The sequence below is a fragment of the Apodemus sylvaticus genome, chromosome 13, assembly GCF_947179515.1.
Source record: "Apodemus sylvaticus chromosome 13, mApoSyl1.1, whole genome shotgun sequence".
Classification (NCBI taxonomy): Eukaryota; Metazoa; Chordata; class Mammalia; order Rodentia; family Muridae; genus Apodemus; species Apodemus sylvaticus.
Window position 1 is genome coordinate 1064288 of NC_067484.1, and position 17478 is coordinate 1081765.

The 17478-nt window shown below is 39.5% G+C and overlaps 1 protein-coding gene across 1 annotated transcript in view; it reads left to right on the forward strand.

The window, feature by feature from the left end:
- LOC127663978 (zinc finger protein basonuclin-2-like) overlaps positions 1–17478 on the forward strand; it is a 100008-nt gene that overhangs the window by 60629 nt on the left and 21901 nt on the right. The window contains exon 3 of the mRNA XM_052155832.1: positions 2453–2653. Within this exon, the coding sequence (XP_052011792.1) occupies positions 2453–2653 (201 nt within the window). The remainder of the gene's footprint in view (positions 1–2452; positions 2654–17478) is intronic.

Genomic DNA, 17478 nt, shown 5'->3' on the forward strand with positions numbered 1-17478 from the left:
TTGCTTGGGCTCGCGTTGAGCACATTTCTCAGTTTTGCCCTAATGAGTTGCAACACTGATAATGTGGCTGATGATCTTTCATTGATTTCACTATCACTTGCTTGTCTGGTAATTGATCCGTTGCTGAGCCTCTAGTTAATTATATCGGCTTTGACATGGCCCGATCCCTGGGGAATTTCAAGTCTTGTAGAATAACAGTTTTAATAAAAGAGTCTATTACTGCAGGTGCTTGCTGCTGCATGAAAATTGATTTTTGTCTTGTGGTGTGGTGTGGTGTGGTATGGTGTGTGTGTGTGTGTGTGTGTGTGTGTGTGTGTATGTATGTGTGTTCGTTCGTTCATGCCCGCATGTGTGGGGATTAGGGGAAATACCTGGGAAAGAAGAGGATCTCAGAACTGAGAAAAAGGGGTGGGGCTGGAAAAATAGGAAGAGGGAGTGAGGGAGAGTGGGGAAGGAGGGGGAAGGACTAGGAGAGAGGGAGAGGAAGCAGAAGAGGCCAGAGAGAACATGCAGGCAGAGGATACAACAGTGCTTGAGGGGAGCAAGGAGGAAGCTTGCTGTTGACAGTGTCCTTAAGCCTCCCACAAATAACAGCCATTAATGGGAAGGTCAGGAGCTGAGCAGGCAGCTTGACTGAGGCACTGAGTGCCACTTCAGAAATCAAGAGGCTAGCAAATTTTAGAGGGAGTTAAGTGGGTAATAGTAAAGGTACAGTCACCGTTGACAATTGACTCATAGGGGCTTTTCCCGCCCTCCCCCTCGAAAGAATATTTTTATTGACCACAGGTAGACTTAATATATTTTAAGGCAACAATTCTTTGGGTTCTTGTTTGTCTCCTTTCAGATATTGAATTTGCTTCTTTTGAGACTTTTTTGTGCTCAATGGTGGTGAACTAGAGGGAAGTTTAACAGAAAAGCTTTCAGGAGATGTCAGTTCTAGAAGGGAAGGCACATTTGTGTCAACATAGTGTACGGTTGCTCATCTTTTCTCATTGTCCACTAATGACACAGGCTGCCATCGAAACGCTTTTCTGTTTCTTTTGTTGTTTCTGAGAGGAAGGTTTATTGTTATTCTTCCGTTAAGAAGGAGCGAACAGAGTGCTACATTTGTCCTCAGTATTTGTAAGTGGCTGAAGATTAATGTTCCTTACATTTTAAGTTTAGGAAGGATGACTTTTTCCTGCTGACTACTTTTATGAGATGGCATGAATTTAGCTTTCCATTTTGAAGTTACAGTGTTTATGTACAGTGGATTTTGTTCAGTTCTGCTTTTTCCATAAATAAGGGAGATAAATACTATCTAACAAATGGTTGTTTTGTTTTAAAACTGGTTTAATTAAAAATATGACCTGCTATCAGGGTTATATTTCATCAGGCAGGGAAACATTATAGAATTTTCCATAGAGGTCCTAAATGAAAAATGGCATTTTTATATGCATTACTTTTTGCCTGAAATAGGACAGGTTTCTTTTTTTCTTCATCTTTTGCCCTTTTTTTATGATTTAAAAGGTTGATGTAGATGTCTTACCTTGGAACTTTAACAAAGGATTTTATTCTGCATGTGAGCTTTAAGAAAAGGTATTCATTTTTCTTCTCTTCCTTCAGTGTCTCTTTACTTAACCTTCCATTTGGTAATTAATGGCCTGAGGTGCTGGGTATTAAGTGATATATATTTATTTTTGCATATGTTTAGTGTACATCTTCCATATTTAACTGGTAGCTTTGCTTGTTCACCCTTTATAATATAAGGTCAAATCTCTGTATATTATTTTCCCTATGAGTTTATATGTGGTTATAAATAGCCCCAGCATTACGGTGTGACTTGTGGCAGCTAATATTTAAAAAGCCACTAAGCAAACTTTATGTTCTCCTCCAGATGAATCTTTACTTGCTTCCAGTTTAATTAAAAATATTTAAATGTCATAGTTTTGCAAGTGTTAAAGAAAGGACTGGTGCTGGATATAACATGTTACAGCAGAAAGCATTGTTGGCAAAAATTCCCATGGAAGAGCCCTGGCTTTCCCTGGCCTTGTGGGTGGTGATTGTGGCAGTCCGTGGAGTATGCACCAGTGTGTGTGTCTATCTGTGTATCTGGAGGGGGGTTAGTACAGTGTCATTTGGTGCCTGACAGTGGAACAGTGCAGTTGACTCCTAGCTCTGCTGTCCAATGACATGCAGTGGCTGAGGGTTTGAAGCTGATGGTTGGGTCTCCAGTGCTGCCTGCGCATCTGACAGGCAGCTGTGAAACTGAGCAGAGGCAAGCTAGGGGAGTCACAATCTATGCATAAATGAAAGGGATATCTGTGCAGAAGGTGCGAAGGAAGCTCTGACCCCCCCTCCCCCAGATCTCCCCCTTCCCGAATGAAATGCACAGTTCAGCCAGCTTCTTACCTACACTGTACTCCTGCTACTGGCTGCCAAGAAGCTCAAAAAATCCACCTTCACTTTTCAGTCAGAAGAGGCAGAAGTGGATGTGAGAGAAAGAGACACACAGAGAGACAGAGAGCCAAAGAGGGCAAGAGACTTGACTTTAAGAGACTCCTGTACTGACAACTCCATGCAGTTCGGAACCAGAACGACTGCGGCTGGACCAGGGTTCATGGGGACATGGCAAAACGCTGATACTAACCTCTTATTCAGAATGTCCCAACAGGTAAGTTACTTTTTCTTTCATTTTTTTTTTTTAAAGAAACCTCGAGTTGTTATGTGCCCTTTTCTTCCTGCTACTTTTCTTTCTAAATGTTTTTGAAATTAAAAAAATATATATATTGTCATTTCTGTGTTACTGGAATGTGCAGTGTTACTTCATGGCTTCCCCAAGGGCTCTTTAAGGCAAAGGGGAGAAAGGACATCGAAGTTAGAGAAAGCAAAGGCATTTGTTGCAAAGTTTCACCTTGTACAGCCTGAGCCCTGCCTTAATTTATTTCTTTGTTTCCCGCGAAAAAGAGAAAAGGCCACTCAACAAATGTATCTTTCTGACTGTGAAAGACTTGGTCAAAGTGTCTGCTGTCTGGAAGTAGGTCTTGCAACTGAACAGTCATAAAGCGCGGGCCCCTCACAGCAGCGGGTTTGACTTCTGGTGTCTGGAGCAGCTGGACTCAGACCCGAGCGAGGCTGTGCAGGCTTCCCTGCCGGCCTGGTCAAGCCGAAGGGCGGCAGGCTGCACTCAGGCTTGCTCTCGGCCTCCATTCCAGCTCTCGGTGGCTCGGTGCCTTCGCTCTCCCCTGTGCTCCACTGGCCCAGGTGCAGCCAGCTCGGCTTGTCACCTGCCCGCCGCCTGCCGCCCACTGCCCGGCACGGTGCACTCACACTGGGCGCGGCCCCTGCGTTCTCCCAGAGCCGCTTCTCGCTCAGCCACCGCCGGCAGCTCGGCTGCTGCCCTGCAGGGAGAGCTGCCTGGAGAGCGCCAGGGCAGCAGCAGAAGGATCATTAATCACCCGCAGTGCTCGGTGATTTGCGCCCTGCGTGCCCGGCTCCTCTTGCACAATTGCAGGCTCTCAGGCTCCGCGGGGGAGCGAGGGTTAAGTGGAGGCAAAGGGGAAACAACCCAGAAACTTTCCTCTTTTCAGAAGCCTACCCCAAACCCATACAAAGCAAGAGTTAGTTTATCTTCCATGCAGCACCAAAGTAGTACTAACAAATATACTGGGATGTTAAGTAGATGGCAGTTGTTTAAAGATTGGTCTTGCCCCACTGGTTTAAAATAACTGCAACTGCTCTTTTGTATGTAAGAGTTCGCGGAAATTGAATACTTTGGGGTAGATTTTAAAATGTTTGGTAATGAAATAAAACTACTTTAAAGACTGTAAACTGCCACAAGATTAGAAATAACAATTGCCAAAGAAAGTGCATAAAGCCCAGCTCTTGAACATTTAATTGGTAAACAGTTTTATCAGCCAGTTTTAGATAGGAGAAATGTATTTGAATAAGGTGTATTTGACATCCTGCAGAGGGACCCTGATAACTACTGATCCAGTAAGCTGAGATTTAAATGCAATCAACATAAGCCCAGTAAGCAACTCTTTATGTGCAATCCTTTTTTTTTTTTGTTTTTTCACACTGAAAAGTTCCTTTCTTGTCTGACAGAGATGCTGCTTGTCTCTGCAGAACACTTTTCGAGATGTTTTTCTGAAGCACTTTTCTGTCTGGGTGGCTCTCTTGTGGTTGGAACAGAGTGTGTTTTCACTAACCTTAGAATTGAATAACTTGTGCCCCACTTTAAAATTTAGATATCACCAATCCGGGTTTTCCTTGAGTTGTGTGTATGTACATGCATGCTGTGAAAGATTAGATTGCTTTAGGTTTTTCCCTCTAGTGAAAAAAGAGTTAATAAAACAGATAGAGATAATGATCAATTGATAAATGGCTATTGAACCACATAGATGTGTTAGATTGCTGCTTTGGCAAGAGCCCATTTCCAAGTAGATTTGCATCTAAGGAGACTTTAAGTGATGCAAAACATTTAGGACTAAAAGAAATAAAAGCAAATTACATAAAAATAGGTCAGAATTAGGAAAATAATTTAAATTCCTCATAGAGAAACTTGTATGATCAGCTCACTGTGGTGTTTTCTGTGTGTTTGCTTGTGTACCTGTATGAATGTATGTGGACTGTGAGCCTTGGTGCCTGTGAGAATAGACACAGGGAAGGCCTTTATGCTTGATGAACAGATTATGACACAGAACACTATGACAAAGGATGAAAATCACAAACTTAAAAAGTATTATAAATCAACCATTTAGCTGTAGTTTGCTATTATTTTTATTTTTTTTTTGTGTGTGTGGTTGTTGTTGTTTTGGTGTTGTTAGTGATGCTTAGCTTCCCATTTACTTTCAGAGTTACTAAATGTTTACCTTTTGTGCATTTTGGAAGTCATCTAAGAAGAGTATATGTTTACATGTGTAGATGTACTTTTCTTTCTCTTTCAAGATGCCATTTCAGAGTGTGTAGTCTTAAATTCAAAATCTGCCTAAATATAAGCCTGTGCTGTGCATGCCTAATGTTTTTGTTTTCCTTATGGGTAGTGGGTCAGCAGTGCTGGTTCAGTGTGAGTGGGACAGAGTGTGTGCATGGGGGATGGGGTGGGGGAGGGAATGATTCCTGAAATGCTCTCTTAGAAGTCAACAGTTTTGAAGAATAATAGTTTCAATATCCACATTAAGCCACCTTTTGCTAAAGATAAAAAAGGTTTTTTTCTAATTTAATCAAATATGTACAATTCTCTATATATAATTGTTTAGGATAAAAGAGGCTTTTCTGCTTGATTATTTTAATCTCTGAGTAAAAATTTAGCTCATAGAGTGAATGAAATCTTTTAAGTACAGTTTTCCACAGTTTTCTATAGTAGAATAAAAATTAATATTTCCTTGAATATCTTGGTAAGCATTGGACAAAACTGACTACTAGAGCCAGTAAAAGATGTTTAAAGACTGAGCTATAGAAACTCACCACATATGATGTTAGCTACAGAAAAATGTATGCTTGGGAATTGGATAAACGCTGAAGTTGAAGAATCTAGGTCTGTGTCTTCTAAACGTAAGCTAGGCAGAGGCATGGGACAATCTGTATCTTGCATTTCCCCTGAACAAAGTTAGATTTCCTTAACTGTAAATCTTTCCTTTATCTAACATTAGCAAATGATTGGACTCAGACTCAGTGGAGTTAAGTCTGTTCCCCTTAAAGCTTTAAATGGGACTTCCTGACTTCATCTCTCTACCTTACACTATTTTCCCTAAAATCAAAGATTATTCCTCTAAAAATCAATATGATTTGTTGTTGTTATTGTTGTTTAGAAAAATAATATTTTCTTGTAGCAAGATACTTGAGAGGTGTAGCTGTTGACTTGTGTAGCTGTTGACTTTTGTAACTGAGAGTTCTGGATTCAGTTATGAGTTGATAATGTCCAAAACCATTTTCTCCTTTTCCTTATCTCTTAAAACCTCAAAGGTTATTTTTCTCAGGATACTCTCTTAAGGTGTTGTTAAAAAGACAGATGGGGGTGGTAGGAGAAAGGAGCTTGCTTTTGGAAGGTTGTTTTGTTTTTTTTAATCATACTTTGAAAGCTGTTTTTTCTACATAATTTGTACGTTTGTGTATTTGAGACAGTAGCAAATAAAATCCTTATAGCTTCCTCTAAGAGCAGGTATAGTTCGATCTAATTGAAATCTTTTTAAGAAATGACACTGTGCAGATAATGGTGATAGTGTACTTTTCCCATATTACCAGAGGTGTTTATACCTTTTATTATTGCTCAGGTATACTTAACCTGTTTCAAATAAAATGCAGATCCCTTAATAAGGTCTCTTTTCAGAGTAGAGTGAGATACCAAGTTAGAATTATAAATGACGCCTTGCATCATTATGGAGTAATTTAGGATTCACCCAATGATGTAACAAAATTAACAACATAATTTCATTGTGAAACTGTGTCTTATTAAAGAACAACTATCTGACATTCTTTTACAGTTGCTTTATTTAACTTCATGCAAATATTATTAGTAGTGACATTTTTCTGTTGTGTATTAGATTCTCTCATTAGCATGATGAGTTAGTTATCACCAGAGAAATCATTTCCTAGATAGGTGAGGGACAAAATCGAGAAAGCTAAAAATTATATCAGTGATTTACATTACTACCAGACCGTCTGCTCACCAGAGATATGACAGAGTAAACTTTTTGACTAGTATAAAACCTAGCACTTCCGAGAAATGATTAAAAGATATATAAGAAATATATAATAATATTTTTGGAAATCATTTACAAGAGTGCTCAATACAAATTTTTCTTCCAGTAGTCTTTTAGTATTTTCAGTTCATGAGGACAAACACAGTTCCAGTCATAGGATTTGTAGTCAAAATGGAAATGATGTGTGTTTTCTTTTCTGGTTTCTAACCCTCCCAAAAAAATTTAAACATCTCTAACAATTTTAAAGATTCATATATAGTATTTCTTGTTTGTCACATATCTAAAATATGTGCTGTGGGTGGCTTGGTTGTTCTTTGAAGTTCATGCAATATATTTTTATTCTAAAGCTTCTCCTCAAAACTGGACACATCCCTTTGACATAGGATGAATAGTCTTATTTAATCAGAGCTACGAATAAGGCAGTTGATAGTTAATGGCCTTTGAAAATGACTTCCATTGTGAGGCAGCATCCATTTCTAGGTTTCCCTCTCTATTTTTTCTCTCTTCCTTTTTAGTATTTCCTTCTTATAGTTGGTGTATTTGGGTAATCACAGCTTACTTAAAAAGGATTAACTTGACAAAACTTACCTTTATGTTAAAATAGGTGTTTATATTTGGTGGCAAATAGTTTTAGCTTGTTGAATTAGCATGCTGCCACCTCTCAGTTCCTCTAACTTGAGAGATGATGTGCTTTATTTTGAACTGTTAATGATAGGTACATATTGAAATTAAAATGTAAGCCTTGACATTCACTTTAATACTGTAGCACACAAGTAGGAATATTTGGATAATTGTCATAGCAGTATTGGATTAGAAATCGTGGTAAAGAGGTGAGTCCCTGTGTGTCAGCCTTTACTTCCAACTTGGTGTGAACATGCAGGCCTCACTAACAGCTCTGCATACTGTATAATGAAATGGAAATGGCGTAGGCCTTGTATGTATGATATTCCACATGTGAGTTATTGTTATGAAACATGCACAAATAGATCCTCAGATGTGTATACACGCAAATAAACTCATTCACCAATTTAAAGCTTATTTCTAACATGTAGCACTTCAAATGAATTTAAGCATAGTTGGGGATCATTTTGAAATTACTTCTTTCAATATCTCTGTTATCTGTAACCAAGTAGCTTTATGGAAATTGATTAATGTAACAGGACAGACTTAGGCTTCCACCACAACATAGCGTCCTACGCCTATGTCAGGGATAAGCGCCATGACGATTCTTCCCTTACTAATTAGATGCTGAGCAAGACATCTCTGGGAAGTTGGGACAAACATGAATGGGTCACAGCCAAGGCAGGATTGCAAGGATTCCAGTGATAGTGAAAGCATTCAAGTTTGCCAGGTCGCTGTGACACAGGAGCTGATTCCAAAGGAATAGCCCGTTACAGATAGTGAGATGGCGTCACATACTTCAGTGAAAAACAAAACCCTAGGGTTTCTTCTTTTCCAACTTACACATTGCACACACTTATTTAAAGGAAGACACAGTGGACATGGCTCTGGTCAGTCTTCAGTTAGCATGTAGGTAATGCCTGTCCATAGCTAACTTGGTAATGTGGATGAGAATATATATAAAGTATAAGGAGAGGAAATTGGAGCTTGCTTTTGCCTTTACCCTGTATTCATAAGTGAACTATGGTGGATAAATTATTTTAGGTGTGAACTCCTTTCCCCCAGAGTATATAGAGAGAACTCTGTGCAGTAAGGAAAACTGAATTGGTGAATCATGGGAATACCTTTTTCAGTGAAACCCATTTTCTCTAGAACTCACTGTTCTTTGTTATTGAAGGAACATTGGATATAACTGTCCCAGGAGTTCTTTCCTTTGGAAGATTTGGCATCTAATGTGATGTGTGTGGAAGCATGGGCTTTGTTCCATGTGCAGACATGCTCATGCCTTTCATGACACATGTTTGCTGGTGACTAACCATGGTTCTCCAGGCTTTGGCCAGAAGAGTGTTTGGGGTCGTAGGAAATGATTGATGTCACACACATCTGCCAGAGCTGATGCCATTCTTATTTGCAGAAGAGCAGCTGGTGTCCACATTTTGCGTGGTTCCCCTCATCCACTGAAGCACCTGGGATTAGAGGCAAGAGGAGTCAAATACCCTTTGGAGGAACTTTAACTTCTAATAAGCTTAAGAGAAGTAAAGGAAGAGGGGCAGAGCAGGAACAGCAGCCTTTAGGTTCTGTTGTATAAACAAAACAAAAAGCAGGAGTATCTTAGAAGACAAACTGATAAAGAATACAGAGGGAAACAGGATGGAAAAAATTATCCTGGGAAAAAGAAAGAGTATGTGCTATGACATCACTAAGATGGTGTGGGAGCTGTGACTGCGGCCCACAGTTCCCCCTGAGCCTTTCCTGTACCATGTCTCCCTCCCTGGGCTTAAAAGGAAGTTTAGAGAATAGGAAAAAAAAGTATTGATTGTTTTTTCAATTTGTACCTTCCCTGTCGGAAACCTCACACATTTCATAGTGTACGCTTGCTCCACCTTCCAGTGTAACACTTATGACTGGACTTGGCATGGGTGAGGGCAGAGTACTGGGTCCTCTCGATGGGACACAGCGCACAGCGTTTTGTGCCATGGTGTGTGGGGATGAGAGAGTGTTGTCTCCTTCTGCAGTCAGAGCCCTCCTTAATGGGAGTACTACAGGGAAACAATGCCTCACTCAAACCAGGGAGTTCAGAAATCAAATTCTCCGCTTATTAATCATCATTCTAATTAAGAAAAAGAATTGATCCTTTAACAACAATATAATATCCTTTTGTTTTCCTTTAATTAAGTCCATCAGTTTTTCATTTCTCTCTATAAAGGAAGAATAATGTTAAATTGTAGGAAGTTACTTATTGAAACCACTGATGCGATTCCCTGGAGCACCTCTGACATCTTATTTATCCATCCTTAGGAACTGTAATGCTACTTTGCTGCTACATTTAGTGTTTGGGTCAGAGAAGGGTGTTGAGTTATGACTCCTGTGCCTGTTTGGCTGATAGACATTTACCTAATAGCCTTAGTACAAGGTTAGTTTGTTCTTATTCCCCGATTCCTCTTTCTTAAACTTCATTTCTCTCTTCTACCTTCGCTTCTCTCATTATACAATTGCTTCCTTAGTTTTACTGCCTCTCTTTTGCCTAATGCAAAGGAATTAAAATGTGCTTGAAAGTAACAACTATTGAATCAGGTATCCTTTTGCCAATCTGTCATTTTGATAAGTTCAGGACTGTGGTGCTATCCTCACATACAAACATGTCGGTGACGGGACTATCCTTGTTTTACTGCAGGCCTGTCACCCTGGCTACTAAAGAATCCTCAGACTTCAGTGGTTGGCTTACCAACTGCAGTCTTCAGTTTGGTATTTAGTGCCAAGAAGGAAAGTGATCATTTCACATCCATTGATTGGTTCTCGATTCCAGGCTGCACTGTAAATGTATGTATATAATAACTAATTTGATTCTTATGATAGTCTAATGGAATCAGGAAGTGTTCTATCTTGATTCTCCAGATCTAGAAAACTAGCTTTTAACTTGGCAGTGTCTTCATGGAAAGTTACTCAGTAGCAATATTCAGTACCAGTTCCCTAAAGAAACAAAGTTATTAAGGAGTGCTATGCTTTTTGTTCCAGGAGAATGCTTTCTATAAGTCTTCAAAAATTACCTACCATGAACATAAGACAGTAGTATTTTCTAGACTATCAAATTTGTTTTTACCCATTAAAACACAAACTTTTCTTGTAAACTGGTCAAACTTCAACCTAAAATTTATGAATGCTTCAGTTTTCCCCAAATTGTTATTTTTTTCCTAAATACATTGTGTTTTTTAAAAAGTTTAAAAGATTTAATGTTAATTCATAAAAAGGAATCATCTTCCACATATGTTCATTTACTTTTAATATTTAATATCATGAAACTGAATTGGTATTATTTTTGTAAAATTTCTTTACATTATTGTTTGATGTGTGTGATGATAACCATTGACTGCTGTTCCTATCGACTCCTCTAATCTCATGGCTCACAAATGCTTTCTACATAAAAGCTGGTGTCTATCTACATATTCTTTGAACAATATGTCATATGTTTTGAACAGTTTGATATTCACATAATATTTTTTAATATTTAAATTATATGAGCAGGGTAGAGTAATGAATTACCGAAAGAGTAGCTATCAGTATATATATGGTTGTGAAAATATGTCATTCCTTACAAAGATGTATGGCTCAAATTTAAAGCCACTAAGTGTAAGGGAAAGAAATGCATGTGCCTTTTGTCCGTTGTCATGGCCCTTAGAATACTGACATCACAATGGTTCTTCATCCTGACTGCTACAGAATCCTCGGACTTCAGTAGGTTGACTACCAACCTTAGTCACCAGTTTGCTATTCAGGACTAGAAAGACAAAATTCGAGTTTATTCAAAGGTTCTCCCTTCCAGGCTCCACCAAAAAGGTATTTTTTTTATAAGTAATTTGTTTCTCATGATAGCTTAATCATATCAGGAAGTGTTCTCTCTTTATTCCTCTAGATCATATGAACTAACTCTCAACTCAGTAGTGGTTTCTTGAAAAGGTAGACATTCAAGCCATATTCGGTACCAATCTTCTGTAGAAACAACATTATTTTATGAAGGGAGGTATGCTTTAAGCATACAGGAGAACAATTTCTGTAAATCTTACCAAAAAAAAGTGTCCAGGTTATGCTTGAGCATTGTTTTATATGCAACCCAATTGTTTTAACCACCATGACTACAAATATTTTTAAAAAGAATTGGTCATTCTTTTTTGTAGACCCTAAACCTAAGAACTCCCTGGTTTTCTTCAAATTGTTATGGTTACAACACATATTGTGTTCTTTGGAATATATTTCTGAATATTTGAACATTAATTCTAATTAGACAGGAACTACTTTCCAGACATGTTAATTTCCTTTCAGTTTGTCCATCACAAAATTTAGTTGCTATTATTTTGTAACATATCTTCACATTAGTGTTTGAAGTATGCGATGACAACCATTGGCTGCTGTTCCTCCTGACTTTGAATCTCATGGGTCTCATAGGCTTTCCACATAAATGCTGGTGTCTCTCTACATATTCTTTGAAAGACGTCATATGTTTTGGGGAGAATTATAGTCACTAAATATATAATTTTAATATTTGTATTATATGAGCAGGGTAGAGAAAAGAAACCACCAAAAAGTAGCCACTTCACTATTATAGGGAAGGAGGTTATTATGGATTAGATAAAAATGTTCAGAGGCATCTAAAAATGTTTACAGCCGATTGAAGCTTGATTTTATGACTGATGTCTAAGAGAGAACAGACAATATCAAGGTAGAATATTGGACATACCTGGGGGAGTGAGAGAAACACTGCCTTCATAAAGCAAAGGGTGCTTCTATAACATTTTGGGAGTTATCTTAGTGCATAAGCTGATGGAGATCTTTGGGAAGGAATGGAAATCTAAGGAAAATGACTAACGATTACTTTTACTTCCTGTTCACGTTAAATAAGGGCAAGTGTGGCTATTGGCTCCAGAAGCTTGCTACAGCGGGGGCGCTGAGACGCTGCGTGAGCCCAGCAACAGGTCCAAGCATGTGGACAGAGGTAGCTGCTGGCCACCTCTGCCCAGCCAGCGAGGTCCGGGTACACTCGCTGCCCAGCACGCCTGGCTCCTAGGCCACCGTGGAGATGTCGTCCCACTTGTTGTCCCAGTCATTTTCGCTGCCTTGGCTGGCCTGGTGACCTCCAAGGAGCTGCTGGGGCGACTTAGGTGGTACTATCAGTATAGGACTAGGCTGAGGGGCCAGGTCATCACTTGTTAATGTTCCAGATCAAAACATGAGGAGGACACAAAGCATTCTGATCTCCAATGCTCTCTAGAGTACAAATTAATTTATGAAACGTACATGAGGCTCCAGACATGGCTCAGTACTAAAAAAAAATCCACATTCAATCTGGATCCTATTTGATCTAAGCACCTATATGTTTGCATATAAGTTCTGTACTCAATTTCTAATTTCCTCCGGTAATCTTGGCTCTAGTAATGAATTCATATACCTACATATAGACCAAAAATTCACATGCACAAAGTCTTCTGAAAAAAATAGAAATCCATGAACATAGAACTCTGTAACTGTGTACCTGCTCATGAGCCTGCCTGGGTTTCCTCAGTCTTGATGCAAGTACTGAAGGGGAGGTGGCGTGGGGGATCAGGCAAAGAAACCATGGGGAAGTAGAGACTGTGGAGTTCTAGTGGAAGCTTAAAGTCCCTGAAAACCCCACGACAACAAGAGAAGGAGAACATGGAATATTTTAGCCAGGTGTGTATGGACTTCCTACTCAGCCATTAGCTCTCCTTAATTTGAACCAGAGAAAGAATAATAGTATTTATGTTGTAGACTCTGAATGTGTTTTCTGGGGAGACCTTGTGGCTACAAGTTGAGGACCTGTTAGAGATAATAAAAGATAGAAAATCTTGTCGATTTTCCTATTGTTTAGCGTCCTGAGCATAGGCCCCTCAGGAATTGCTCTAGGAGTTTAGTGTGACTGGGATAAACTACGTATATATGTTTTGGGCTCAGTTAAATGCAAAATTTAAACAGTGTCTGAAGGAACTTGGGATGCGGAAATTCAGCAATGAAGAAGGAACAAATGTTCTGAACTTCATGATCGTTTAGGTAGAAAGTTGCTAATATCTTTCCTTTCATTTTCACTAAGGTTCAAGGTAATCAGATAAGTCACCCAGAAGACAAAAAGTATGCTATTCTGCCTTACATCTCAAGTCCTGCTTCTTGGGATAGAGACAGAAATATACCCAGGCATCTAGCCAGTTTGGATTACATAGTTAGACCTGATCACAAGTAAAGCCAATTCTAGAGAGGAGAGAAGGGATGTGCTGATGTGTTTGTGATTCTCCATCCACAAGCAAGGAACCTCTCAGGTGATTTCATTAACACATTTAAAGAGCAGTTTATCCTCCTTGCTGCTGGCATTTTCCTGTTAGCATAATAAGAACATTTGTAGTCTGTGAGGTGTCAGGTACAATGACATTCCTGAATGACAATCATACAGTTTGTGAGGTAGGATATCCATATAAGGCAAGCTAGCCACATGATTTTCTTGCCTCAACCTCACTGAGCTTTGAATGACAGTGATGTTGATGTTCTATTTAGACCTGAGTTAATGATATAGCATGCTCAAGTTCTGAAGATCCAAACCCCACAAATCACCATTATAGCTGCCAGAAGCTAAAAGATACTAAATAGTTACACAAAGGCACAGGTGACAATAAAGAAATATTCATTGCTCACAACCTGTATTGTCGTGATCTCTTAGGCGACTTGCCATTATACGGTCAAGAGAGATTCTGAGGGAGCAGCCAGATGGAGTTCTCCACAGACTGACTGGAGCCAACTGAGGAGACAGAGATTCTAAGCTGAATGAGGTAAGTGGCATGCCTGTCACTTACTGTTGAGTGCCTCTCCCCTCTCTGCCTTGTGAGAGCACTATGCATCTACCTCCATCTGTGACATGGCTTTCTTGATAGATGTACCAGGCTGAAAGACTGGTCAACACACTGGTCCTGCAGTTGGCATTCCAGGACCCTTAGCCATTTTATCCAGAGATATCTGAAAGAGAACATGATTGGACAGTGGTTGATGGAAGTCCAGGAAAAGGAGGAAGCAGTGGATGCCACAGTTATCATGAACTAACATACAAGTCTGGTTTCATGGTGACTCAGGGCAGCTTCTCAAGTGTACAGTAGAGAAAATGGCTATACAATTGTAAACAACCATTTTGCAGTATGTGTGTCTACATGTGCCTCTCTGTCACGGGAGGTTTCTCCAATTGTGTGTTAAACATGAGTATGTACAGAGATGAGGGTCTCCATGAGTGAGAGATTATGCTTGTAGATGTGAGCATTCATACATGTGTACTTAGCTCTGTGTGGGCCTCCTCTGCCTCTCTGCATGCAGCACAACCAATAAATCAAAGACTTTGTTCTCAGAGGCTTTATTGCTGCCCTGAGAGCCTGTTACCAAGGCTCAAAGGGTATGTGAGCAAGAGAGAGATGTGAGAAGGCTGGGCTACACTTGTTAGGCAGGAAGGTCAACTGTGTTTGGAAGAGGGGTGGAAGCTTCCTTGGATTCTTCTATGTAGGAAACCATGAGATTGTCCATCAGTTTAATCATCCTTACACCCAAGAAGCTGCATCACATACTGTTTTGCAGGTGTGTATTGTTGTGAGCATGGGTGAAAACAGGGCTTTTCACAGAGCAGCTCCCAGGATAAATAAAACATAGATTTCTGGATAGGTCAAAGCTGTAGGCATTTTGATGGGATAGCTCATTTCAACTTACTTCAAGTTGTACAACAATCTACCTACCCATTTGGTTCTCACTGTTTACAGTTCTGTTCCCTATCTTCTGCTTCCATCAGTATCTTTTCATACTCCTGCATCTGCTTTTCTCCCCTCTGTCTGTCTCCTGCCCTGGTCAATCCCAGTAGTTTTTTTTTTTTTTTTGTTTGTTTGTTTTCTTTTTTGACTTGCCTATTAGCTGTCAGATATTTATAATTAGCAATCAGCAGTAAGATAGTGCCAGAATATCTCTTGGGTTGCCACCAGGCAAAGACACTCATGTTTTGAGCAGCTATAGATCAACAAAATGTAAAATCTAAAATACAGTGATGGTTCAGAAATGACAGCATCAAACTCCTGCCATCACTTAGCTCTTTTTCAGTACAGATTTAACAATTGAAAATACCGAGATGCACCTTCATATACAGTATGGAATGTCACCTAAACAATGGGTAGATATGTGCACACAGCATGCAAATGTGGAGGTCGGAAGACAATTTCCGATGTTGCTCTATGTTACCTTCCACGTTCTTTTTTTTATTCGATATATTTTTTATTTACATTTCAAATGATTTCCCCTTTTCTGGCCCCCCCCTACTCCCCGATAGTCCCATAAGACCCCTTCTCTCCCCCTGTTCTCCCCCCCCACCCCTTCCCATTTCCCTGTTCTGGTTTTGTGCTATACTGCTACACTGAGTCTTGCCAGAACAAGGGGCCACTCCTCCATTCTTCTTGTACCTCATTTGATGTGTGGATTATGTGTTGGGTATTCCAGTTTTCTAGGCTAATATCCACTTATTAGTGAGTGCATACCATGATTGATCTTTTGAGACTGGGTTACCTCAGTTAGTATGATGTTCTCCAGCTCCATCCATTTGCCTAAGAATTTCATGAATTCATTGTTTCTAATTACCAAACATGTGAAAGATCTGTATGCCAAGAACTTCAAGACTCTGAAGAAGGAAATGGAAGAAGACCTCAAAAAATGGAAAAAACCTCCCATGCTCATGGATCAGCAGGATTAATATAGTTAAAATGGACATTTTGCTAAAAGCAATACCCATCAAAATGCCAACTCAAGTCTTCATAGAGTAAGAAAGAGCAATTCTCAAATTCATCTGGAATAACAAAAAACCCAGGATAGCTAAAACTATTCTCAACAATAAAAGAAATTCTGGGGGAATCAATATCCCTGACCTCAAGCAATACTACAGAGCAATAGTGTTAAAAACTGCATGGTACTGGTACAGTGACAGACAGGTAGATCAATGGAACAGGATTGAAGATCCAGAAATGAACCCACACACCTATGGCCACTTGATCCTTGACAAAGGGGCTGAAAACATCCAATGGAAAAAACCTAGCCTTTTCAACAAATGGTGCTGCTTCAACTGGAGTTCAGCATGCAGAAGAATGTGAATTGATCCATCCTTGTCTCCTTGTACTAAGCTCAACTCCAAATGGATCAAGGATCTAAACATAAAGCCAGACACTATGAAGCTAATAGAAAAGAAACCGGGGAGGAACCTTGAGGACATTGGTACAGGGGGGGAAAGTTCCTGAACAGAACACCAATAACGTATGCTCTAAGATCAAGAATTGACAAATGGGACCTCATAAAATTACAAAGTTTCTGTAAGGCAAAGGACTCTTTCAACTTTCATGGTTGTGAGCCATCTTATGAGGTACTAGAAACTAAAGTTGGATCTTCTGCAAGAGCAGTACATGCTCTTAATCACTAAAGCATCTCTCTACCTCTCATCTAAGATACTTAACATTTGTTGGTTTGTTTGTTTGATATGGGTTGCTAAAGGGATAAAGGTTTGGAGACCAGCAGATAATTTCAGGAAGGGGGTTCTCTTCTAGATCTGTATATTTAATTTGATAATGAAACTTAGGCTACCAAACAGAAAAGCTCAACACAGTAAGACTTGGCAAACCAACAAAAGAAAAGAGCTTAGGAGAAGACACAAGAAACTGAGACATAGTTTTGCACATTCAGGAGTCCCATAAAAATACTAAACTGAAAGATAGGCTTGGGGAAGACTTGTTTGCATACCCCAGTACATCCCATGTTTGCTGCCTCAGTGTCTGTGTATACAAATAAGCTTTGATCAGTTGACTTAAAAGACTTTGTTCTCCTTGTATCTAGTCTATCTTATGGAAAGTATATTATTTATTCTTATTTTTCTACTTCAGGATCTTCTTAATTCCAAGGAGGAGTATTTAATAGAGATATCTCATATGGAGTGGTATGTGCTGCTCTCTCTCTCTCTCTCTCTCTCTCTCTCTCTCTCTCTCTCTCTCTCTCTCTTTCTTTTCTCTGTGTGTGTCTGTCTGTCTGTTATTCTTTCTGTATGTATCTCTGTCTCTCTATCTCATAATGTCTGATTGTTTGTATTTGCTCCCATCAGATACATGAAAAATCTCCT